General features: G+C 45.1%; 2 protein-coding genes across 2 annotated transcripts in view; both read right to left on the bottom strand.

Moving 5' to 3' along the window:
* Positions 1 to 1,070: 1,070 nt before the first annotated feature.
* LOC139478394 (uncharacterized) lies at positions 1,071 to 3,361 on the bottom strand. The gene is made up of 3 exons (XM_071260836.1): positions 3,322 to 3,361; positions 1,910 to 3,067; positions 1,071 to 1,111 (listed from the first exon to the last, which is right to left on the bottom strand). Exons 1-3 carry the CDS (start codon positions 3,359 to 3,361, stop codon positions 1,071 to 1,073), a joined length of 1,239 nt encoding a protein of 412 aa, XP_071116937.1.
* Positions 3,362 to 4,090: 729 nt separating this feature from the next.
* LOC139480179 (uncharacterized) overlaps positions 4,091 to 26,466 on the bottom strand; it is a 42,271-nt gene continuing 19,895 nt past the window's right edge. The window contains exons 17-32 of the mRNA XM_071263210.1: positions 26,134 to 26,297; positions 25,082 to 25,247; positions 23,757 to 23,826; positions 22,957 to 23,160; positions 21,915 to 22,030; positions 20,267 to 20,347; positions 18,680 to 18,748; positions 13,228 to 13,350; positions 11,463 to 11,604; positions 10,012 to 10,125; positions 8,988 to 9,070; positions 7,558 to 7,625; positions 7,220 to 7,283; positions 6,947 to 7,046; positions 4,366 to 4,424; positions 4,091 to 4,174 (exon numbers count right to left, since the gene is read on the bottom strand). Coding sequence (XP_071119311.1) covers positions 4,145 to 4,174; positions 4,366 to 4,424; positions 6,947 to 7,046; positions 7,220 to 7,283; positions 7,558 to 7,625; positions 8,988 to 9,070; positions 10,012 to 10,125; positions 11,463 to 11,604; positions 13,228 to 13,350; positions 18,680 to 18,748; positions 20,267 to 20,347; positions 21,915 to 22,030; positions 22,957 to 23,160; positions 23,757 to 23,826; positions 25,082 to 25,247; positions 26,134 to 26,297 — 1,653 coding nt within the window. The 3' untranslated portion in view covers positions 4,091 to 4,144. The remainder of the gene's footprint in view (positions 4,175 to 4,365; positions 4,425 to 6,946; positions 7,047 to 7,219; positions 7,284 to 7,557; positions 7,626 to 8,987; positions 9,071 to 10,011; positions 10,126 to 11,462; positions 11,605 to 13,227; positions 13,351 to 18,679; positions 18,749 to 20,266; positions 20,348 to 21,914; positions 22,031 to 22,956; positions 23,161 to 23,756; positions 23,827 to 25,081; positions 25,248 to 26,133; positions 26,298 to 26,466) is intronic.

The raw sequence follows: 26,466 nt of genomic DNA on the forward strand, positions 1-26,466 counted from the left end.
AGTCATAAATTTTGTAATTTGAAATAATGAAGTTCATTTGTAATACTGTTTTGGTATGAAACAAGATGATTTATGAAACATAAATAAAGCATAATAGTCAGGAGAATAATCTTGCCTTGTCACTTTCATTGAAATGCATGTGTAGAGTTATGAAACTATGTCCATCATGATCCATACACCACATTCGTGGATTAATAACAGCTGTATCTCTGCTGGATCTCCATGGAGAGTCGTGCCTTGGAGCATCTTCCCGAAGCAAGGAAGTTAACTGACTGTAAAAGTCCAACCTCTTGACGGATCTGTAAGTAACCTTCATATGAGTCCTGTACTTACATGACAGTCAACCTGTGAAGATCCGGGGTAGAATAGGTCTTGCTTGCCGTAACAGGCGACTACCGGTAAGCTTGTTGTAAGAGTTGACTGACAGGATCGGGTGGGCTTGCCGACTTGGTTCATGCATATCCTTGTATCCCAATTGCGTAGATAAATGCCCATGATGTCAATCACCCGAATGTCTGGTCCAGACTCGATTATTTAAAGACCGCCGCCATTTAGCTGGAATACAGCTGAGTGCAGCGTTAAACAAGAAACAAACAAAACATGACCATCCATATTTTCTTACAGAAAACACAACAGTCTACAAAGGGTATACAAATGCCTGTTAACTATCATCAAAAAAGGTTTTAGTGTCATCGATGTTTGAATGAAGTCTGTTCACTACAGCTCAATTGCTGACAACAAATTTAACTTGTGTATGGTTTTAATAAACAAACCATTTTGTTAAGTTTCTTATCTCCCAGTGACCTTATAACGTTTATGGTAGTTGTAATTTTGCTGACTATGCCCATACCCCGCATTCACTCACTCAAAAAGGGGCATTGATGGTCCATGTCTTACTTGATGAAGGTCACTGTACAGAGTTGCATCCCATGGTGTGAAGGAATCCTGTTTTTTTAATATAAGTCTGGGGTTTATCAGCACCAATGTTTCTTAGACCTACATCACTCCGAAGTTCCTCCCACATTAAGTTTACACATTGTTATATAGCTGAGTACTCTTGAAAGCACCATTCAATTCTGGTTCAGAGTAAACCTGAAGATTCCTTGTCTGCCTGGGGGAGACACATGAGGGGTAATCAAGAAGCACACCCCTCATCAGAAGCCAACAATCAACCAACATGACCAGGGTTTCTTTCCTGTAAACTTGCACACACCCAGGTCACAAGCAGCCTGTTGCTTGTCCAATAACAGGAGACTGGATTGGATGGGCGGTCAGACCCAGTGAATTGGCTGGTGCTCACAATATCGACCACTGGTTTGACTGGCCCAGAGTTGGTTGTTTACAGGCCTCTGACATATAGCTGGAATACTGCTGAGTGCAGCATAAAACAACAAACAGGCAGCACACTCATCCCACCACGGGAGGGGCGATCCACTTGTTCCTACATCAGTTCCACATCAATAACTAACAAGTCCGAGCTTACAAGTAATCATTCAGTGATGACACAACATGTTCACAAATCCATTTATTAGTCATAATAAATGATAAATATATGTACAACGTTTTAGATAGATAAGAATACAAACTTGAGAATTCTATACATTCATATCAGTAGTGATTTTCACGTACACATACACACTCGGTTAAAAAGATGTCTGACGCTGTTTTATGGGTGATCATTCCGATGTCTGATTCACTATCTATCCCCACAGTGAGGAAGGTAGCCATTACTTGTCACATGGTGAGGTGAGGTGAGGTGAGGTGAGGTGAGGTGAGGTGAAATGGGGCTTAATATTACGGTTAAGATTATTGCACTTACTGCACACTGGTTGTTTGTACTGACACCGAGCTGGCCAGTCCTCGTTTTAGCCCCTTTTTGCCAAACACCAGTCAGGGTAACAACAAGTACCATCTCTTAACATCTTTTGGTATGCGGTGGCCAGGGACCAAAACCCCAAACTTCTGCTCTCCGGGGAGATGATCCACCATGGAGGCGGCCCGGGGAGATGGGAGATGATCCACCACGGAGGCGGTCCAGGGAGATGATCCACCATGGAGGCGGTCCGGGGAGATGATCCACCACAGAGGCGGTCCAGGGAGATGGGAGATGATCCACCACGGAGGCAGTCCGGGGAGATGATCCACCACGGAGGCGGTCCGGGGAGATGGGAGATGATCCACCACGGAGGCGGTCCGGGGAGATGATCCACCACGGAGGCGGTCCGGGGAGATGGGAGATGATCCACCACGGAGGCGGTCCGGGGAGATGATCCACCACGGAGGCGATCAGGGGAGATGGGAGATGATCCACCACGGAGGTGGTCCGGGGAGATGATCAACCATGGAGGCGGTCCGGGGAGATGGGAGATGATCCACCACGGAGGCGGTCCGGGGAGATGGGAGATGATCCACCACGGAGGCGGTCTGGGGAGATGGGAGATGATCCACCACGGAGGCGGTCCGGGGAGATGATCCACCATGGAGGCGGTCTGGGGAGATGGGAGATGATCCACCACGGAGGTGGTCCGGGGAGATGATCCACCACGGAGGCGGTCCGGGGAGATGGGAGATGATCCACCACGGAGGCGGTACGGGGAGATGGGAGATGATCCACCACGGAGGCGGTCCGGGGAGATGATCCACCATGGAGGCGGTCCGGGGAGATGGGAGATGATCCACCACGGAGGCGGTCCGGGGAGATGATCCACCATGGAGGCGGTCCGGGGGGAGATGGGAGATGATCCACCACAGAGGCGGTCCGGGGAGATGATCCACCACAGAGGCGGTCCGGGGAGATGATCCACCATGGAGGCGGTCCGGGGAGATGGGAGATGATCCACCACGGAGGCGGTCCAGGGAGATGATCCACCACGGAGGTGGTCCGGGGAGATGGGAGATGATCCACCACGGAGACGGTGCGAGTGGATGATCCACCACGGAGGCGGTCCGGGGAGATGATCCACCACACAGGTGGTCCGTGGAGATGATCCACCACGGAGGCGGTCCGGGGAGATGATCCACCACGGAGGTGATCCGGGGAGATGTATTACCAGGCAGTCTGGCAAATCTAAGAAAGTATTTATGCAGGGATTATCTGGACCTGCTCAGAAGCCTATACTTGGCCCCAAGTCTGCTGCAGTGACAAATTTCCAATTCCTATCATATATTTCTATTATAGCTTTGTAGAGGTTCCTTGTCTTTCACCTAAGGGAGGAAGAAGCTTTAATGCTTAGAGTTATACAGCAGCTACACTGAATGTAAGAAAACAAGAACTTTCCAAAAAAAATTGAACAAAATAAATTTTTTCCCCAAATTGCCTACAAAGAGCACTTAAAATTGTAATCCTAGAAAAATCCCTCATTTTTGTCAGCTAAACAAGCAAAGGCAGACAAAGGCAAACAGAGGGCTGAACTAACCTTGTACAGACTTCCACAGTACACTCGTGTAAACAAACCCCGAGATGTGTCAGAAGTCCCATGCCATGACTCGAATATCTGCATTGGACTTGATATCAAAACCAATCTAGATCATCAGCATTGGAACCAAAGGACGTTTATTTGATGTGAGAAAATTATTATGGAGTACAAGATTACATTTTCTCATTGTCTATATGTTAGTCTAGTGAGTCAGATACACATGGAGTATATTGAAGGATGGAATGGTTATCTTAGAACGCACTTGGACTTGGATGTATAAAACAAGGTGTAAAATGTAAATAAATACAAACAGATTTAACCCTGGTGACTGTGCTCACCTACCCTTGTGATTTTTGTGCTTGGGATGAAGACTGACTTACAGAACTTTGATCACAGGGCCCACATGCACAAATGGGTCTTAGCACTACAACTATCGTAAGTCTATGTTAGAGTGTGGGAGTTACGATCATCGTAGTGCTAAGATCGCCCAGTTGGCCCAGGTCTCTGTACTTTGTGGGGCGGTAGGGTTTGCTTGTCATGTCAAAGGCCTGGGTTAGATTCCCCCCATGGGTACAACTTGTAAAGCATACATCTGTTGTCCCCACCGTGATATTACTGGAATACTGCTTAAACAGCGAAAAGCCACACTCACTCACTCACTCACTCACTCTACAGTAGTTTGTTAGTTAGTCTTGTCAAGGCTGGACCAGTCTGAGTGATCCTTCTTCCTATATAGACGGACCCTTCTCATCAAACCTCTGCAACAAAAGATATCTTTTATTTCTCCTGGGTATCACAAAATGTATGCATAAGCCTCATGTTTTTAATAATAAAACATTTAACAAAGCATATCAAACATATTTATGCTTGCGTTACTTGATTACAATCACAATCTTCATTAGATTGGGTAATGGTTGGATTACTGGACATCCATATGATTTGAACTTGCCCATTGCATAGATTCTATGTCCTCTACTTTTTGTCTTTTTGCAGATTCTTGTTGGAGACCTAAAGCAAAGAAAAATAATTGAATCAGTAAAAGTTGCAATACGTCTGGGTACAATGGCCATCTGTACCATCCGGAAACATTCCACATTCAGGAACGAATATTCTCCCACATTGAGCCTCAACATAACAATACTCGTCAAAGGCAGCATCAAATTCCTCATTCATTCCCTCACTCACTATTGGGTTAACATGCAGTTGAAATACTCTTCAAAGTTCTAATTCCTACACTCACTCACCCGTGCTGCGCCCCTGCTCGAGTGCCTGGAGAGCCTGGAGAGCCTGTAGACAGTCTATGTATGTTGCCCTACACTCACCCGTGCTGCGCCCCTTCTCTAGTGCCTGGAGAGCCTGCAGACAGTCTATGTATGTTGCCCTACACTCACCCGTGTTGCGCCCCTGCTCTAGTGCCTGGAGAGCCTGCAGACAGTCTATGTATGTTGCCCTACACTCACCCGTGCTGCGCCCCTGCTCTTGTGCCTGGAGAGCCTGCAGACAGTCTATGTGTGTTGCCCTACACTCACCCGTGCTGCGCCCCTGCTATAGTGCCTGGAGAGCCTGCAGACAGTCTATGTGTGTTGCCCTACACTCACCCGTGCTGCGCCCCTGCTCTAGTGCCTGGAGAGCCTGTAGACAGTCTATGTGTGTTGCCCTACACTCACCCGTGCTGCGCCCCTGCTCTAGTGCCTGGAGAGCCTGCAGACAGTCTATGTATGTTGCCCTACACTCACCCGTGCTGCGCCCCTGCTCTAGTGCCTGGAGAGCCTGTAGACAGTCTATGTGTGTTGCCCTACACTCACCCGTGCTGCGCCCCTGCTCTAGTGCCTGGAGAGCCTGTAGACAGTCTATGTATGCTGCCCTACAGTCACCCGTGTTGCGCCCCTGCTCGAGTGCCTGGAGAGCCTGCAGACAGTCTATGTATGTTGCCTTACACTCACCTGTGTTGCGCCCCTGCTTGAGTCCCTGGAGAGCCTGCAGACAGTCTATGTATGTTGCCTTACACTCACCTGTGTTGCGCCCCTGCTCTGGTGCCTGGAGAGCCTGCAGACAGTCTATGTATGTTGCCTTACACTCACCTGTGTTGCGCCCCTGCTCTGGTGCCTGGAGAGCCTGCAGACAGTCTATGTATGTTGCCCTACACTCACCTGTGCCGCGCCCCTGCTCTGGTGCCTGGAGAGCCTGCAGACAGTCTATGTATGTTGCCCTACACTCACCTGTGCCGCGCCCCTGCTCTGGTGCCTGGAGAGCCTGCAGACAGTCTATGTGTGTTGCCCTACACTCACCTGTGTTGCGCCCCTGCTCTGGTGCCTGGAGAGCCTGCAGACAGTCTATGTATGCTGCCCTACACTCACCCGTGTTGCGCCCCTGCTCGAGTGCCTGGAGAGCCTGCAGACAGTCTATGTATGTTGCCCTACACTCACCCGTGTTGCGCCCCTGCTTGAGTCCCTGGAGAGCCTGCAGACAGTCTATGTGTGTTGCTCTACACTCACCTGTGTTGCGCCCCTGCTCTGGTGCCTGGAGAGCCTGCAGACAGTCTATGTATGCTGCCCTACACTCACCCGTGTTGCGCCCCTGCTCGAGTGCCTGGAGAGCCTGCAGACAGTCTATGTATGCTGCCCTACACTCACCCGTGTTGCGCCCCTGCTTGAGTCCCTGGAGAGCCTGCAGACAGTCTATGTATGTTGCCCTACACTCACCTGTGTTGCGCCCCTGCTCTGGTGCCTGGAGAGCCTGCAGACAGTCTATGTATGCTGCCCTACACTCACCCGTGTTGCGCCCCTGCTCTAGTGCCTGGAGAGCCTGCAGACAGTCTATGTATGTTGCCCTACACTCACCCGTGTTGCGCCCCTGCTCGAGTGCCTGGAGAGCCTGCAGACAGTCTATGTATGCTGCCCTACACTCACCCGTGCCGCGCCCCTGCTCGAGTGCCTGGAGAGCCTGCAGACAGTCTATGTATGCTGCCCTACACTCACCTGTGTTGCGCCCCTGCTCGAGTGCCTGGAGAGCCTGCAGACAGTCTATGTATGCTGCCCTACACTCACCCGTGCCGCGCCCCTGCTTGAGTCCCTGGAGAGCCTGCAGACAGTCTATGTATGCTGCCCTACACTCACCTGTGTTGCGCCCCTGCTCGAGTGCCTGGAGATCCTGCAGACAGTCTATGTATGCTGCCCTACACTCACCCGTGTTGCACCCCTGCTTGAGTGCCTGGAGAGCCTGCAGACAGTCTATGTGTGTTGCCCTACACTCACAAATGTTGCGCCCCTGCTCTGGTGCCTGGAGAGCCTGCAGACAGTCTATGTATGCTGCCCTACACTCACCCGTGCCGCGCCCCTGCTCGAGTGCCTGGAGAGCCTGCAGACAGTCTATGTATGCTGCCCTACACTCACCTGTGTTGCGCCCCTGCTCGAGTGCCTGGAGAGCCTGCAGACAGTCTATGTATGCTGCCCTACACTCACCTGTGTTGCGCCCCTGCTCGAGTCCCTGGAGATCCTGCAGACAGTCTATGTATGCTGCCCTACACTCACCTGTGCTGCGCCCCTGCTCGAATGCCTGGAGAGCCTGCAGACAGTCTATGTATGTTGCCCTACAAGTATGGTCGCCACACGGCACTGGGTACTTGGTGTCCTGGTAACAGGCAGGGTTCAAATAATCATTACAAAACATCATCAAACTGATCACCCCCATGGGGATTGCAGGTCAGAGAGTATTCAATAACTGGAAAGAGATGTTCATCAGATGTTGACCTGTGTCATTGTTTTAACAACGGACCATCCTTTCATTGGTTGAATGATACTCACAGTGCAAGGCCCCTTGAAGTCACTTCCGACACACCTGGAGACGAGGTTAAAGCCATAGGGCGTCCTGAAACACAGGTTGTGGAAGAAGCTGAGGAAAATATAAATAAAATGTATCTGACTGAAGATAAGGCAAAAGAAACCATCATTTTCTGACAGAAGACCACGAATGAATGAAGTGTCGTAAAATCATGACAAACTGACAGCTGCAGTGGCATCTTTGTGGCTGGGAAATTTGCTGACTGAAGTGTCATAAAATCCTCATCCTATGCGCGTGGTAATGTAAGTCATTTATTTCACATTTTGAAATATGTTTGAACTTGATTTGAAACAATCCTTACTTTGCATCTGACTTGCAATGTCCAAAATCATCCACTGTCCTCTTGAAATTCATCAACATTGCCATGATCTGAAAGTTCAACGTGAAAAGGGGAGTGAGTGTGGGGAGACGAGGATGCTGGGGACATTGATAGAGATTCGGCTTAGGACTGTATCATATTTTGTGGACATCTCTCCATGTTTTCATCCGTGTCTCTATGGGCAACATTACTGAAGCATGCAGCCGCTTGGTGTAGACCCACTTGGCTACTTGGTGATGGAGTGAATGGGGTCTTATGTGGATGCCAGCAGTATTTCAGCTGGATGATTGCAGCCTTTTATGAGGTGGAGTCTGGACCAGGCAATAAAGCATGACTCCTCCCTGGTGCTTGGGGATGTAAACCCTTGGCAGTTGGGGTCAGAAATGCCTTTCCTCGCTCCTCGTGTCTTAGATCCCCAAGGTGAGGTGAGGTGAACGTCGGAGGTCGGGGGTTTAACGTCGCGTCAAAGATTATTTCATGTGTGTGTGGCTGCTTGTTAGAGTTCCCGGACTAATGCCGATTTTATAGTGCCAGCCCACTGCAGTTTAACATGAAAACCCTACTCAGGCACAGTATGTTGACTCTGAGCCGACAAGTCCTTGTTTTAGCCCTTTAGCAGCTGGGGATTGAACCCTGGACCTTCAGCTCTCTGGGTGGACGCTGTACCACTAGACCATGGAGACAGTCACACCCTGATGCATAACCTTGGAGTCATGCTTTATCCTACACATACCCAGAGCAATGCTCACACAGTCATCCACTGGTTTGCCGGGTCCAGACTCGACCAGGTAGCAGGCTGCAATCATCTAGTTGAAATACTGCTGACATCAGCATAAAACACCATTCACGCTGTCAACAAGTGGCCAAGTGTGCATAAACCAAACCTATCTTTAGAAATGTAACCCACAGGGGCATGAATGTAGGTGACGTCATTTTCTATAATTCTTACTCTGCATTAATAACCCTTGCTTCATGCTAATATTGGCTAGTTTGTTCCAGATCTTCCATTGCTTTTATTGTCTTTGAAAAGGTCCACAGTAACATGACTTCATATGAATTCATTGTCGCCAATAACTTAAAGTGGCATCCTGAAGTTACAAATGTCATTCCAGTAACAGAGTAGCTGAGCTGATGTCTCCTCTTGTCGTCAGGAAACCCACATTTTTCGACATTTTCTCAAACAGAAAATGACTGGGTAATGTAACCTAATAATAACCTACTTGCAACTCTAAACTACCAGTGATCTGTCCCTTGTGAATTAGTTGAAAGATTCTTGCCAATGGAAACCTGCTTGAAATCAGGCTAAGGTAATTTTTTATCAGGCCTTTAGTCTTGAAATGGTGATCACTGCCTTTGAAAGACGTTATATTTGACAGGTAAAGAGGTGTATGAACCAAGAGTTGTCTGCCCACCTGGTACGCTGCTGAGGACATCTTGTTGAAGGTGAGATCTCGGCTGTCATAGTCAATGTATTCAAGCCTCCCTGCCCTAAACACTGCAATAGAGTCAAGCAAGGGAGTAGGTAAATATTGATGAATGCAACATCAGCAACTTTTCAGTTATTTGGGGCAATCATTTTTCCTGCAAGGCAAATAGCAAGTCAAGGTGTTTTTGACATGTCATAATATTGTTATAATTGAGTTGCCTGTGCAAGAATCATTTATTGATACAGCTGGAATATTGCTGACTCAGGTGTTAAACAACATACACCTTCACAGACATTTTTTAAAGGATATGACTATTTCTCAAAGGCCCACATTTGTAAGAAAACCTGTCCCTTTTTAGGTGATTAAGATGTGGTTGGTTCATGATAAATAAGACGACTGATCTCAATTTCCTCTTTCAGACTGCCCTGCCTGGAGCTCGGCATTAATGGGTAAACAAGGACTGGCTGGCTTGGAGTCTGAGCGGGGGCACAGGTGACCCAGTCGTCTAAGGGGCCCCAATTCGCTGTGCAGAATTGCGTCCATTTGGGCACACCAGAAACCTATGATTGTGGGTTCGAATCCCGGTTCGCCCCGATTATGTTTCTAGGTTTGTCAGCACCATACCCATGCTTGTGGGTTTCACCAAAGTCGTAAACGTCTAAGACCTGCATCACTTCGGGCTTTCCTCCCACATTAAGCTGACATGCCGTGACATAACTGGAATACTGTTAAAAGCGGCGTTAAACCAAACTCACTCACTCACTCACTGGAGTCTGAGCAGGATATCCATGTTAAACTGTGGCGTGATAATTCAGTTGGCTAGCGCTATAAAACCGACATCAGTCCAGACTTGTACAAGCAGCCACACACTTGTGCATTCATGTTGCTATTTAAGTGACATAATCTTGATTGTGATGTTAAATCCCATTTCCTGTTACAGAGGACACCCTAACCAATAGCATGTTTCATCCTGATATCAAGTGGCGCCAGTCATCTGTGTCTGTCTTACCAATATTCCACGGCGCCATGTCTTCATATAGAGGCAGCTGGAGAAACTCCGAGTAAAACTTCTCCTTGATGGGAGACACGAGACCCATCCTCAACAGAGCAATCAGGGACACGGCTGGAAGTGAACAGATCCACGGGATGTCACACAGATATACCTTCAATGTGTGTGTGTGTGTGTGAGAGAGAAAGAGAGAGAGAGAGAGAGAGAGAGAGAGAGAGAGAGAGAGAGAGAGAGAGAGAGAGCATGTGTGTGTAGTGTGTGTGTGCATGTGTTGTGTGTGTGTGTGTGTGTGTGTGTGTGTGTGTGTGTGTGTGTGTGTGTGTGTGTGTGTGTGTGTGTGTGTGTGTGTGTGAGTGTGTGTGTGTGTGAGAGAGAGAGAGAGAGCATGTGTGTGTAGTGTGCCTGCGTGTGTGCATGTGTAGTGTGTGTGTTGTGTGTGTGTGTGGTGTCTGTGTTGAGTGTCTGGTGTGTGTCTCTATGTGTGTGGTGTGTCAGTGTTGAGTGTCTGTGAGTGTGGTGTGTGTGTGGTGTGTCTGTGTTGAGTGTCTGTGAGTGTGGTGTGTTTGTGGTGTGTCTGTGTTGAGTGTGTCTGTGTGTTGAGTGTGTCTGTGTGTGGTGTGTGTCTGTGTGTGTAGTGGGTGTCTGTGTGTGTGGTGTGAGATTGCAATCAGTCACACCCCACCCCTCCTCATTGCTATCAACACTTGTTAACATCCATGGAGCTCTGTGTAAATAATTCAACCCTGACAGGCAATCAGTCACTAACTCCTGCTTATAATTGTATTATTAATATTCACATTTATCCAAACAAATGTTTGGTTTGTTTGTTCAAATTAGGAGAAAAACATACTGCGTCTTTAACTTAGAATCATGCTACCTTTAGATTTCACTATGTTAAATTGAATTTGGAACATCATGTGCAGCGGATGCTTTCAAATGTAAAATGTTCTATTGTGAAGCATGGACATCAGTGTGTTGCCGACAGACCAGGGACAACTGTGATACATCAAGTGTTCCATCACCTGTAGCCTTGGGTAGAATGGAGAGTGGCGATAAGTAAAATTCAAATCCCAGTTTCCCACAAAACTGCAGAAGTTCTGCCCCATGATGACTGAGACAACAATAAACCTGACAAATAACAGGACAAGGAGCTGATGACAGCAGCAGCTGGGGATCTGTCTATTGAAGAGTATTTATAAACCTGATCTAAATTATAAAAATAACAAATAACTTCTTGACAATTAAATATGTTTGTCCCCACCAACGGCCAAGATTATTCATCCCAAACAATCTGTTAACCAATCAAATAGAGAAAATGTGGCCTTAAATGACCTTCACTTAAAAATTATGCATGGTCACAAGCTCAAATGCAAATCTGTAACTCACATATCATAAAGGTATTAATATTATCTACAACTGATTTTGAGCATATAAAACAGACAAATACAAACCATTCACAGTGCCATATGGTATTTTGAAGCCGTCGGTGTTGCGGACTAAGTAGACAGAGTAGCTGGAGCTGTTGTGGCCGATGCAGTGCAGCGTGTACTTCCTGGAGTGGCCGTCCAGGTTGTAGTCAAAGTGGTGATCCACCTGAAGAATACAAGCCATCTACACACCCATCCTCCGTCTCTAGTGATGGCTACAATAAGTGCACTCTGTTCCATTGTTTAAAGTGCAAGTTTAATTCTTTAACGATAATTGAAGCCAGACAGAGTTTTGCAGTCTATGGATGAGGGACAGATAAGGGACACAAATCTGCACAGACTGTGCGTGCTTACACATAAGGGACACAACTCTGCACAGTCCATGCGTGCTTACACATAAGGGACACAACTCTGCACAGTCCATGCGTGCTTACACATAAGGGACACAACTCTGCACAGTCCATGCGTGCTTACACATAAGGGACACAACTCTGCACAGTCCATGCGTGCTTACACATAAGGGACACGACTCTGCACAGTCCATGCGTGCTTACACATAAGGGACACGACTCTGCACAGTCCATGCGTGCTTACACATAAGGGACACGACTGCACAGTCCATGCGTGCTTACACATAAGGGACACGACTCTGCACAGTCCATGCGTGCTTACACATAAGGGACACGACTCTGCACAGTCCATGCGTGCTTACACATAAGGGACACGACTCTGCACAGTCCATGCGTGCTTACACATAAGGGACACGACTCTGCACAGTCCATGCGTGCTTACAGAAAAGGGACACAACTCTGTAACTTGTGCAATACAGTGCCATTTGCACAAAAACACCAACTGTGTACATAAATTACCCTCAATCCAAAAACTGCTACTAATACAGTGCCAGCTATATGCCTGTGCCATCCATGCCACCATTTCAAGTTGACACAACCCAATAAAGGTTGAATTTAAAGGTCAAAGATCAAGAGACAAGACCTCAAACATCATTGTTGCCCCATTATCAAAACAAAGCAGTAATCACAATGAGCATTATAAAATGTATGGTATCTTTTGCATTGCATTCTCACTCACAAGTAATAGGAGAAATGTTTTCAAATATCTAATGACCAGTAAAATCAACAATAAAAAATTACACATATTTCTTCTGCAAGCATATTTAGAAACATAAATGCAATCTCATTAAAATCAGGCTTGTTTAGTGGTAGCCTGAACTAGATCAGATTTTATCATCCAAAACTGGCTCCCACAGGAGATATGCTTTGGTGAGATCAAGCGATATCTACACTGTAGACATCACTGCAATGAAATTGCATCACAATGCTTTGCAGACTGAGGCTGTTAGCAGTACTTTTTACACTTAAGAAACTGCTTATTACTGTCTACAAACTGAAAAAAATTGGAAGAATGATGTTGTATGATAAATAAAATCTCACCCTCGTGTCTTTTGAAATCAAATATATCAACACTCGTTGATAAAAGTGGAAAAAATACTTGGCAAGCCTCGGAGTTTTCCCACTTTTATCAACTCGTGTTGATATATTTGATATCAAAAGACATTTCGGGTGAGATTCTCTATTTAATGAGATTGACATAAAAGAAACCAAGCAAACTAGTGACATGTGGTAGTCCATCCTCGATTATCGAGGGTATGATATCTCTACTCTATTACCACAGTAGCCTCATTTATAAAAACAGCGTGAGTCCAGGATATTTACCCTGCATCATCGAGGATGACTGTAGTCATCCTCTGCCCATCTCTGTCCATACTCACCTTCAACTTCAGTTGCTTGATGTCAACTCTCACCAGTTTCCATGGCAACTGAGCTCCATCCGACAGCATCTGTGGTGAGAGGATCTTTGCAGCTACCTCAATGTCAACATCAGCCTTGGCACTCTGTAAAGCAAGATGCTACATTCACTGGGGATCAGGATGTCATCTGTTATGTGGATATATATGTAAAAGCCAATACTGGATTTTACAACAGATATACACTGTACGATATTTGTACATATCTCCAGTTGGAGATATTTGTTTCTTAATTTGATTGGTTGTCTGATTGTTGTTCTGATCAATGATTGTTCAATTGACATAAGAGTTAGCATGAGATATAAAAAAACCAAATTTAATCCTAAAGATTCTATTTTACCATTTAATAAAAAAACAAACACTGGCTGTAAATAACTACAATACTGCTGATGTAAGCAATATTCACTCACACATTGCTGCTTAAAATACACTCTACATATTCCAACAGTGCCATAGCGTAGTAATGCTATGTACAAGTTTATGCCATTTTTCTCTTGTGACCCCTGAAGGAACGTTGCCTCTCCTACACTGGCGGTATTATGATCAAGTACAAGAAAGAACGTGTGTCAATAGTTTCACGCTCCATGAAAGGCTGTTTTGATTTTCAGATGATCTCAAACACTAACTTGAGTCTCAAATAAGTGCATTGTTCTATTACATAATGCTAAAGAATGATATTGAATAACAAAAAGATACTCTCACGATTGATTGATTGATACTTAATCAGTTAATTTAAACATTGTGTAATATGTACACAGAGTCAGTTATATTAATCAATACAAATCATCTTGTCAATCTGCATTATATAAATGTCTATTCATCTAACTATCTCTCTTTAATCATTCATCCATCCATTCCTATTAATTCAATAAAAACTAGTTAACCCAGACAGTTAATTTACTCAATACAACAGAGACTCCATTGAATAGAGGGTACCGATGCTCAACCCTACGGAGTCCACTCATTGACTTGAACGAGCCAGCTCATGTTTCACAAAGCCAGCCACTTGAAGCAGCTAAATGTCTAATGTGGACCAGTCCAATGACGACAAGCTCAGACAATACTGCTAGGGTTGGGTGAGTTCATTATCTGGCTGCTGTACAGCATTCCTGAATCAGCTGGTGTACCTGGTTGCCAGGGGTTACCAGGTAAATAACCCACAACAAAGGACTATTCCACTAGCTCCAATGCAGAGGTTGTGTGTAATGGGTCAATATGTCCATACACAATAGCCATAATGAGGTTATTCAAACACAAAGGGAGGGCCACAATCACTGTAAACTTAAGCTATGTGTATATGTATCGTAAAACATAAAAAATAATACATACGCACAAATTTTGCATCATTATTACTATTGTTTATTATTATTATTACAATTGCTTTTATATTATTATTATCATTGTTATTATTGTTGTTGTTGTTATTATTATTATTATTATTATTATTATTATTATATTCATTTTTAAATTATTTAAAAAAAAGTTTTGTTGCAACCACCATTATTCCTTTGCTCACATGATTTTGACCTTTAATCAATATGATCAGTATTATGACTATCTTTGTAATTACTCAATATATCAAATTTCATTTCTAAACAGAGATTAACACTTTAGTTTAAATCACAACAAAGAGGGGAAAAACTCCCCCTGAAAATCATCTAATACCTCTCCCTGGAAATCACCTTCTATCCTACTGTCAAATCTAAATCAGTTAAGTCCTTGTCGTAGATGTAAATGTTTTTTTCTGTGTCAATAGAAAGCAGACAAACAAGTGACACATTCCTTGTGCAACGACAACTATGATGTCTTCTATACATGACATGTCTCCCACAACACTGACTCAGTACAGCTGTAGTTGATAGCAGTAATAAACCCGTTCTACAAGTCCCAACCTCTGCTAGAACAAGCACCTGTTCCTCTACAACCCGCACACAGAACTTGTCCGGCAACTTTGTCCAAACAAGTTGGCAAAGCCTGGGAATTAGGTATCGAACAAAATCAATAACAAATCAACCAATATTGATCATCTTGGAGCAGGTTTCTGCAGAGCCGGTCTGGAACAAGTTCTCGCCGAGCTTCAACATGATCTGGGAGCCAGAGTGAGGCTGCCTCACTCTGACACTCTGCCTGGTCGTGGTCCTGACATGCCTCAGTCGACTGATCACCAATATTGATAGGTCATCAAAGATCAATCGCTGATTGGTATTGGAAATACTCAATCGCAAACGTGGTTGAGACTTGTTCTCCAGTGGACTCTACCAATATTGGTAGAGGCTATGTGTTATTGAGGGGTGGAAGGTTGTGATATGGAAAGACCTGTTTGATGAGAATGATTTTGACTGTGAGCCAATTCCTGCTTTGACATGAATGTGTTTGTGCTTTGTTTGAATGTTGTTGACATGAGGAGAGCTTTGATCTGAAGGATTATCACGGTGAAATAAACAAACCAGGTTTGACACATCAGCATATTTAGTACCTATTTTCGGAAATTGGAAATATCTTAATATACCTACTTATCTAAAATTATGTCTGTATGAAATGTATATTACATACCCATATGACTATTCAGACATTTTGAAAATATGCATTCATTCAGCTTCACCAGTAGGGGGTGTGTAGTGTTTTGGGTGGTGTGACAGGGAGGTGGTAGGCTTGTGTTTAGGGGTGGGGTGGTGGGGAGGGGGTAGTTTGGGGGTGGGGGTGGTGGGGAGGGGGTAGTCTGGTGTTTGGGGTGGTGAAATAGGGAGGGGGTAGTCTGGTGTTTGGGGGTGGGGTGGTGGGGAGAGGGTAGTTTGGGGGTGGGGGTGGTGGGGAGGGGGTAGTCTGGTGTTTGGGGTGGTGTAATAGGGAGGGGGTAGTCTGATGTTTGGGGTGGTGTAATAGGGAGGGGGTAGTCTGGTGTTTGGGGGTGGGGTGGTGGGTAGGGGGTAGTCTGGTGTTTGGGGTGGTGTAATAGGGAGGGGGTAGTCTGGTGTTTGGGGGTCGGGTGGTGGGGAGGGGGTAGTCTGGTGTTTGGGGGTGGGGTGGTGGGGAGGGGGTAGTCTGGTGTTTGGGGTGGTGTAATAGGGAGGGGGTAGTCTGGTGTTTGGGGGTCGGGTGGTGGGGAGGGGGGTAGTCTGGTGTTTGGGGGTGGGGTGGTGGGGAGGGGGTAGTCTGGTGTTTGGGGTGGTGTAATAGGTGAGAGGATAGTCTGGTGTTTGGGGATGGGGTGGTGGGGAGGGGGTAGTCTGGTGTTTGGGGTGGTGTAATAGGGAGTTGGTAGTCTGGTGTTTAGGGGTGGGGTGGTGGGGAGGGGGTAGTTTGGTGTTTGGGGGTGGGGTGGTGTGGAGGGTGTAGTATGGTGTTTGGTTGGGATGGTGTGATAGGGAGGGGGTAGTCTGGTGTTTGGGGGTGAGGATGGTGGGGAGGGATTGTCTAGTGTTTGGGGTGGTGTGATAGGGAGGGGGTAGTCTGGTGTTTGGGGGTGGGGTTGTTGTGAGGGGGTAGTCTAGTGTTTGGGGGTGAGGGTGTAGTCTGGTGTTTGGGGGTGAGGCTGGTGGGGGGGGGTAGTCTGGTGTTTGGGGGTGAGGGTGGTGGGAAGGAGGTAGTCTGGTGTTTGGGGATGAGGGTGGTGAGACCGCGTAGTCTGGTGTTTTGGGGTGAGGGTGGTGGGGGGGTAGTCAGGTGTTTGGGGTGGTGTGATAGGGAGGGGGTAGTCTGGTGTTTAGGGGTGAGGGTGGTGAGCAGGGGGTAGTCTATTGTTTGGGGGTGAGGGTGGTGAGACCGCGTAGTCTGGTGTTTTGGGGTGAGGGTGGGGTGGGGGGGGGGGGTTAGTCAGGTGTTTTGGGTGGTGTGATAGGGAGGGGGGTAGTCTGGTGTTTGGGGGTGAGGGTGTTTGGGAGGGGGTAGTCTGGTGTTTAGGGGGGAGGGTAATGGTGACACCGCGTAGTCTGGTGTTTAGGGGTGAGGGTGGTGAGCAGGGGGTAGTCTATTGTTTTGTGTTGGTCGGTCCCTCCTCAGAAAATTATTATGTAACACACAGTTTTGCAGTTTTGTCTGACATGAGCAAACTGGATATTTGGCTCAACTCCGTGTCAGGAACCAGTCCAATCATGAACACATAATGCCATTTAGAAAGTGGTCAAATGTAACAAATGTTTTGTTTGGGATAACACTAGTCTGGATCACCTAATTTGTGTACCTTCCTGACAAGTGTACATAGTCACGGCTCCCATGGCTGAAAGCTATGAACACACAGTGCCATTTAAGGGTACACAAAGTATGTGTGGAAGCCTCGGTGGCTGAGTGGGTTAGAGTGCTGAGGTTGTGTGCTGGCGATTAGGTGCCTCACTCTGGCAGTGTAGGTTCGAATCCCTGATGGGGCTCAACCCAAAAAAGTACGAGAATCTGTACTTTACTAAGAATTTAAGAAACTAAGAGTTATCCCAAATATAACATTTTTTACAGTCTCATCATTTTAACTGAAATATAACTCCTCAACTTGTCTGTCATCACATCTGCACCGGTATATACAGTCACAGTAAAATGTAATTACAGATACCTACAAATCATATAATTTTGAACTAAATCATAAATATTTTCATAACATGATAGATAATAAATGGGGGTCTTCTTAAGTAGAATAAACAATGTTTCAACCTTAATCCGTATTCCATCACTCTCACTAGCAGCTCCTCACAAGCCACATACTCTCCCTCCCCAACCCCCCTCCCCACTACCCCCACACAACATACTTCCCTTCCTCCACCCCTCCTCAGCACCACACCATCTCCACCACCATTACCCTGATCACCTACACACCACACTATCCCCCTTGTCAGCCCTCTCGACACATCACCATCTCTACACTCAACACTATCCACCTCGTCACCATCTCAAGAGAAACACTACATCCCTCACCCTCCACACACCTTCAATACACTACACCACCCTCCAAACACCACACTATCCACTTCACCAACACCCCACACCAACCCCCTCCACACACCACACTATCCCCCCACCCCCCTCCACACACCACACTATCCCCCTCACCAACACCCTCCACACACCACACTATCCCCCCACCACCCCCAACACCACCACCTTCCACACACCACACTATCCCCCACCCCGCTCCACACACCACACTATCCCCCTCACCAACACCCTCCACACACCACACTATCCCCCTCACCAACACCCTCCACACACCACACTATCCCCCTCACCAACACCCTCCACACACCACACTATCCCTCTCACCAACACCCTCCACACACCACACTATCCCTCCACCACCCCAAACACCACACTATCCCCCTCACCAACACCCTCCACACTATCCCCCTCACCAACACCCTCCACACACCACACTATCCCCCTGAAATACACTATCAATGCTATATGAGATTTCTTTGCGACATGAAACTCTCACCTGGAACAGAAACTGGTTCTCCACATTGTGGAACTGTGTTACTGGATGACGTTCTGCATGGAACAGGTGCTGAAACACAACAATAGGGAGCAAATATAGTAAAACGTGTTGGTCATTACACTTTTCATTACTGTTTTTAAATAACAAGCTCCAGATAAGTTGATGTTGTGATTTGGAGGTGAACAATATACACCAAATTAGCACAAATCACTGATCACCAGGTACATGTACATTCAAATCGTCTGCATATGGTGCAAAACATCTTCCTAAAATACAAATCAGTTGAGGTTAGGCAACATCGGTCACAAAGAGTTCTTGGATGGGTGACTGCATTTCAGCAGCTCGATTGCAAGTTTCTAGGGCTTCAGTCCTGCCCCACACTGAAGCACATGTAGCACATGTGGTGTCTCCTTGGGCAAGTGACTTTGTTCTTAATGTGCCTCTGTTCACCCAGCAGTGCTTGGGTTCCCTTTAGGATGAGATGGCAATATGGTTGTTAACCTTCTAGCACCTAACAGGCAGCTTGCGTTGTATACTCCCCAGGGAGCTGAGAATGATTGTTGAGTACACACTGCACCAGTGACCGGGGTAATAATAGAGCTTTGAGCATGCCCCTGTGTGGTGTGGAAATATTCACAATATAAATGGCCTATTATTATTATTATAAATGATGTTATATTTAGATATCTAAACCATGAAAAAGTTTCTGACCTCAGGCACTTGCCTGTGTCATTCCTTGGTTTACAGATCCAATGACCCTTATGCCAGTTTTATAGTGCTAGCCCACTGAGATACCAAGCTGCAGATAAACATGGATACCCCACTCAGACACAGTATACTGACTCCGAGCCGACCAGTCCTTGTTTTAGCCCCTTATGCCAAGCGTCAGGCAGGGTAACAACAAGTACCATCTTTTATGATGTTTTGACATAAAGTGGCCAGGGAATGATCCACAGACCTTCCGGTCTCCATGCAGATTCTCTACCTATATCACCACAGAGTCGGCCCGGTCCCATGAGCTCCAGATAAGGTTTTGGTGTTGTGGGTATTTTACCCATGCATTTTAAAATCATTGGGTATCAGTAATTCTATGTGGGTATTCAAATTTCTGTTACCCACTAGTTTTTACACATGTTGGTATTTAAGTTAAATATTTAAAAACACTATTCATCTAGTCCCTGCAAACTGGTGTCATGTGGGTTCGAGAGCTTTATAGGACTCAAAAATACCACGGTGATTCCACAAGAAAGTGTGATGGCAAATGATCATGATGTAACTGTCATCGTGGAGTTTGGCAAGGTTGACGGAATGCCCGTTTATAATTTCAAAATAAGTTGCTGATTTGCTAATCGAATACGCAGGGTTACCTCACATTATATTTTGATGATACGCACAAGTTTTATTTTTGTAGCGTATCTGTAATGTTCGTTGCATATTTGATACGCTTGGATTATATTTTACTGCATATTTCTGCATTTCTGAGGCGTATTTTACGTAGATACGCAGCTTATCTGGAGCTCTGGGTCCCTCTTGCATACAGTCTTCAAGATCTACTCAGAATAAGTTCTGTATTTATTTGTGCCTCACAGAAAGGTTGTTGCCCGTCTCCTGCTGATCTTGGTGCAGGAATTCCTCCCGGTAAAACGTTGCTGCTGCAAGGGACAGAATCTGAAAAAAAATCTCACCCTAAAATGTTTGCTTTTCCCATATGATAAAGTCCTCTTTTCATTTGGGTTAAGCCGGCTTATTCCATCACCTACATAACGCCTTTGGTAGCAATAAAATAGTGATGTTGCATGATTTCGCTGTAATCTACATACCAGCTCATCTAGTTTGTACAACATACTGGCCAATTTCAAAGATTTGTGTAATGTGATAGTCACATGAACTAGTGAAACTAGAGAATTCAGTTCCAAAAGAGATTCCTCCTTCCTCCTTCCTGAAAGAAATAGACCATATTTTCATTGTTTACTGGACTCATACTTGTCATCTTCCTAAAGCAAGGATGTGAACTGACTACAAAATTCCCTTGCCAATAGGTCCAAAGACTACAAAAGTCCCTTGCCAATAGGTCCAAAGACTACAAAAGTCCCCTGCCAATAGGTCCAAAGACTACAAAAGTCCCCTGCCAATAGGTCCAAAGACTACAAAAGTCCCCTGCCAATAGGTCCAAAGACTACAAAAGTCCCTTGCCAATAGGTCCAAAGACTACAAAAGTCCCTTGCCAATAGGTCCAAAGACTACAAAAGTCCCCTGTCAATAGGTCCAAAGACTACAAAAGTCCCTTGCCAATAGGTCCAAAGACTACAAAAGTCCCTTGCCAATAGGTCCAAAGACTACAAAAGTCCCCTGCCAATAGGTCCAAAGACTACAAAAGTCCCTTGCCGAACTAGGCTGGAATTTCCAGGCATGATTGTAGTGCCACCAGTGGCTATGTCCCTTCTATGTCCCTCCTATTGAAAAATCAAATTCCACCTCTTATATCACTTGCAATTGCTTCAAACGAAATGGTGTTGCCAAGTCAAGACAATCTGATTGATAATGAAGATCTATGTTTAATAAAACGGGTATCGGTACCTCGCCAAGTGCATCAAATAAAAATAATGAAAAGATTTGGGAAATATCTGTTGATGCCCAGTTGACGACTGTACACTTGCTTTGCAAATCCTGTGGTTGAGTGAGGGAGTGAGTGAGTATGGTTTTACGCCGCTTTTAGCAATATTCCAGCAATATCACGGTGGGGGACATTAGAAATGGGCTTCACACATTGTACCCATGTCGGGAATCGAACCCGGGTCTTCGGCGTGATGAGCAAACGCTTTAACCACTAGGCTACCCGACCGCCCCCCTGTGGTTGAAATCTGCATGTTGAAATCAATGTTTACTAACTGGATGTCTTGTTCATTGTGTGATATTGATTGGACTATGCATAGATTCCAGCCAAAATTTAACTCTGGAATTCCAGCCTAGTTCGGCAAGGCTTGAAACTGGACTTTTTACGGCCAGTAAACTCCCTTACCTAAGGAAGGTGCATACCTGTATGAGTGAAATGTTATATTGATGTTGCAATATTCCGGCAAGATCATGACTTGGGACATCAAACATGGCTTCACATATTGGGAAGGGAACCTGCACCTTTGGAGTAACAAGCAAACACTTTAGACACCAGCCTACTCCACCACCCCTTTATCCTTGTGTGCAGGACAGAGCAAGTACACAGTGATGCAGGTATTACCTTGCCAGATGGCACCTGTATGAAGGACGTCACACCTGTAGCTATCACCTGTCCAATCAGGAGATCAAAGCTGGGTCGCATCACTCTGTTCATCAGCCCAAGGATCTCATCATAACCTGCCATGAAAATATCAAACTACAAGACTGGGAACAAATGGACAACACTGGATTCTCATGGGACAACACAACAACAAACCGGGTCAAATGTTGTGTCGGTGGCAGCATGCACAAGTAAGTGTTGAGTTGTCCTCAACACAACACAACATAACCTGTGTTAACACAACATAACATAACTCAACACAACACAACACAACATAACTCATCACTACATAACTCAACCCAACTCAACACAACATAACCCAACTCAACACAACATAACTCAACACAACACAACTCAACACTACATAACTCAACACAACACTACATAACTCAACACAACACTACATAACTCAACACAACACACAACACATCACAATTCAACTAAACATAACTCAACACAACAAAACATAACTCAACATAACACAACACAACACAACATGACTCAACACAACACAACACTACATAACTCAACACAATACAACTCAACACAACACAACTCATCACAACAACAAAACAGAACTCAACACAACACAACACTACATAACTCAACACAACACTACATAACTCAACACAACACACAACACATCACAATTCAACAAAACATAACTCAACACAACAAAACATAACTCAACATAACACAACACAACATGACTCAACACAACACAACTCAACACAACACAACACTACTCAACACAACACTACATAACTCAACACAATACAACTCAACACAACACAACTCATCACAACAACAAAACATAACTCAACACAACACAACACTACATAACTCAACACAACACTACATAACTCAACACAACTCAACACAATGGACAGGGCTTGTTTCCCCCCAAGTGATGTGTACCAGTATCATATTTAGTACTAATGACACCAAAGATCTTTCTAATGACTTGGCATAAGGGGTGACAACAGAACAGAACACCGCTCACCTAGATATTGGTAGCGCAGAAAGTCGGGGCACTTCATGAGTTTTGTCACCAGTGTGGTGTCCAGGGGCATGACATTCACCACCATGTTGGTGATGTTCTGCTCCTGTACCTCCTGGAGGAGGGTGGTGGCAGTATCGGCCTCCGACACCAGGCTCACGAACGTGCTGTTGGGGTACTGCGGTGCCAGCTGAACTCCGATGTTGTCTGATACAATGATATACAACTTAAGATGTAATGTAAGAATCAGATCTGTTACTTCCCTCCACTTGGAGTGAGTGAGTGAGTATGGTTTTACGCCGCTTTTAGCAATATTCCAGCAATATCACGGCGGGGGTCACCAGAAATGGGCTTCACATATTGTACCCATGTCGGGAATCGAACCCGGGTCTTCAGCGTGACGATCGAACGCTTTAACCACTAGGCTACCCGACCGCCCCCCCTCCACTTGGAACTGACAACCCCCCACATGAAGTGATATTATTTGGACGTTCAACCACCACTTCCATGTGGAGGTGTCTGAATACTTGGTGTGAGAAAGCAAAGCATTCAGACCAGCATGTTTGATTTCTGTATCTCAAAATGAATGTAACGGAGCAGTTCTGAATGGAGAATAATAATGGCCACACTATAGACGCTGGGTAGGTAATTTGCCATCGCACAGTTTTCTATCTAGGGAACATACATATTCTGTGTGTGGTTTTTTTGGTCAAAAATAAACATTTCAGGGAGTCATATGGTAAAGAAATGAATTCATTTTTGAAAGCTGACATCTCTAGACTCCATGCAGTCACTTTACATACCTTTGCTGTTGTAATCTAGGAATGAGAAGGACCCTCTCTCCATCTCCTGGACCAGCAGGGTCGTTGTTCTCTAGAGATGGAGAAATACTATTTCAATTTGTGAACCACACCCATGGAATCATAACAAACACGGCCTCAATCAATTACCAATATGATTTTCCTCCATTTTAAAAAAAAAAAAGACTTCAAGAAATATGTTTACATTAACTTTGAATGGGGTTGATTCACCTGACCATGAATGCTGGGTAGGACTACATACAGGGTGTATTTCATTAAGTCAGGTAAGACAGGTTTTCATTGTATGTAGTACAGTATTTTCAAGGGAGGATCCAGGATTTATAAAAGGAAGGGGTAAAAAATATCAAAATCCTCTCTCTTGACAATTTAGTGCCCACAACGTATTACATGTTTTTCAAAAGGGGGTCCCCCGGACCCCCTGGACACCCCCTAGATCCGCCTATGATTTTGTAGAGAAACCTCATAGATTTGAATATCAGAAACTAAATCTCTTGCATTTAGCCATGAAGTTCACTTAACCCTGGACATCAGTGAGATTTTACAACACAACCAAAACTTTGGCACCATGCCTGTAATAAATGAGTTGGAGCACTGCAAGACATTTAGCTGTTCATTTGTCATATGACAAGGCAGATGTTTTGTAAGGCCCCTGGCAACCAGATTTAACATGGGTGGTCACAAATGTCAAAACATGAAAAATATATTTGTATTTAAATTCACTTCAAGCAGCCTTCAATCAATTTTAACAAACATTACTTGCTCAAGGACATTGTTTGATACAGACGCCAGATTGATACCACCCCATAATCTCCAATAATTCACAAAATCAAGAGATTGCTGTCATATTTTAACACTCCCTAACCTGGGCAGTATGCAGTAGTAGTATTGGATAAACAGGTCCATTTGTACCCAGACCAGTATGTTATTACTGACAGAGTTATCTCCCCTGGACAGTGCCCCCAGCCTACTGTGCGCTCAACACATAGTCCCTGAAATACAGTTATGTATAAAGTTAAAAAAGAACAAATTTAAAAACAAACACCCTCAAAGATTGATGAACCCTCAAGTAATTTCAGAGCAGAAAAGGGTATTGGTTGCTGGAGCTGAGCAATCGGAGGAGGATGGGATGAGGATGGAATTGGATGCGGGGTGATTGCAATCGCATTAAATTCAGATCCCGTTATGGGATGTCCTCAGATCTTTGTTTAGCGGTACCGAAAACTAAGATCGGATTTTAATGAGATTAGGGGTGATTGTTTCGTGGGGTCAATAAGACGGATGAATCTACCCCCAGTGCTACACAGTACCTGTGTCATGTCAGACTCCCTGGCCCCCCCCTGTGTGTGGAGCAGCACTGGTTTCACCTCCTCCATGACAGGCTGGTACATCAGCTGATGGCCACCCCACACCAGGTGGGCGGGGCACATGTCGGGGAAGATGGAGAGCTTCAAGTACTTTTGGAACAACATGGCTCTGTCAAATGTACATGTAACAATATTTTACAATAGGAACAAGGAATGGACAAATAAAAAAATAATTTAAATATTTAAATTATATTTTATGCTTATGGTTTTGCTCTGGTATGTGTTATACCTTACAACCACAAATCATAGTATAGAGGTACAGCAGATCACCATCATACAGTGATATAAAACTTGACTTACAATGAGGTGCTAAATAGGCTGATAAAAAAACATACAACTAAACACTTGGATATTATTTCATTGAGTTTCATTTCATAAGTTCTCTGAATAATTCAGTATACCGGTTCTTGATAAAGATGGCCAAGTAATGTAAAATTCAAAGTTGCCATAATTTGTTGTGCAGAGTTGCATCCCTTTGGTGTGAGATGATCTTAAGATAATGGGTTTAAATCCCAAATTCACCCTGATTATGATCATTGGCTTGTGAGCACCATACCCATCTCTTGCTTTTCACCGAGGGTGGTGTATATCTAAGCACTACATCAACTCAATTTTAAAATCAAGCCTACCCACTTTGATATATCACACACATGCTTTTGATAATTGGGAGAAGCTGAAAAATCTTGAGATTTGTTTTCAGAGAACTGTCTTTTACGTTTACTTCATGTAATGAAAATCCTCCAATATGGTAAGAGAAAATTTTGACATATAATTTGCTGCATTTAAATTTTTAAAATAACCAGTTAATGTTGTGACCATGAACATGCAGAACATGTCCTGGGAGTGTGACAGTGATAAGGAGAGTTTCAAGTTCTGGCTAGAGGATTGAGAGACGACAATCTTGTCCATGACATGACAAACGCTTACTATTTCGGTGAGCTGACAAAGGATGCATACCAGCATATGGACAGTAGATGATTATATAGAAGCATCACCTTTCCTGTGGTTGTGGATCCAGTCTAAGAAGTAGGTCCAAGCAGACAGACACTTTGGTACGTGAGACTGTGTAGAACGTATCAATAGCCTCCATGTGCAGAGACACAGCACAATCTGGGAGCAGGGTGAGGGTACCAGGAGTCCGGTCACACCCGACCTCCACCTGAAAAATACAGCTTGGTCTGGAGCCCTTTGAGTGAGTTATTGGGGCTGGGTTGCAATGATACACGACCAAGTCACCCACCCCATCCATTATATAACCTCTTACAAATAGGACTGCTGTAGGGGAATCCCAGATCCCGCACTGAGACACTGTAGGGGAATCCCAGATC

This window comes from Haliotis cracherodii, unplaced genomic scaffold (genome assembly GCF_022045235.1).
Source record: "Haliotis cracherodii isolate W230 unplaced genomic scaffold, xgHalCrac1.p SCAF_4, whole genome shotgun sequence".
Classification (NCBI taxonomy): Eukaryota; Metazoa; Mollusca; class Gastropoda; order Lepetellida; family Haliotidae; genus Haliotis; species Haliotis cracherodii.

What these genes read in the sequence shown, in the direction of transcription:
- LOC139478394 (XM_071260836.1), bottom strand. Translation starts at nt 3,361, where the DNA reads ATGAGGGATTTTTCTAGGATTACAATTTTAAGTGCTCTTT. An exon ending in TACAATTTTAAGTGCTCTTT is followed by an intron (nt 3,068 to 3,321) that starts GTAGGCAATTTG and finishes ATACTTTCTTAG; the next exon opens with ATTTGCCAGACTGCCTGGTA. An exon ending in CCAAAAGATGTTAAGAGATG is followed by an intron (nt 1,112 to 1,909) that starts GTACTTGTTGTT and finishes TGTCTCCCCCAG; the next exon opens with GCAGACAAGGAATCTTCAGG.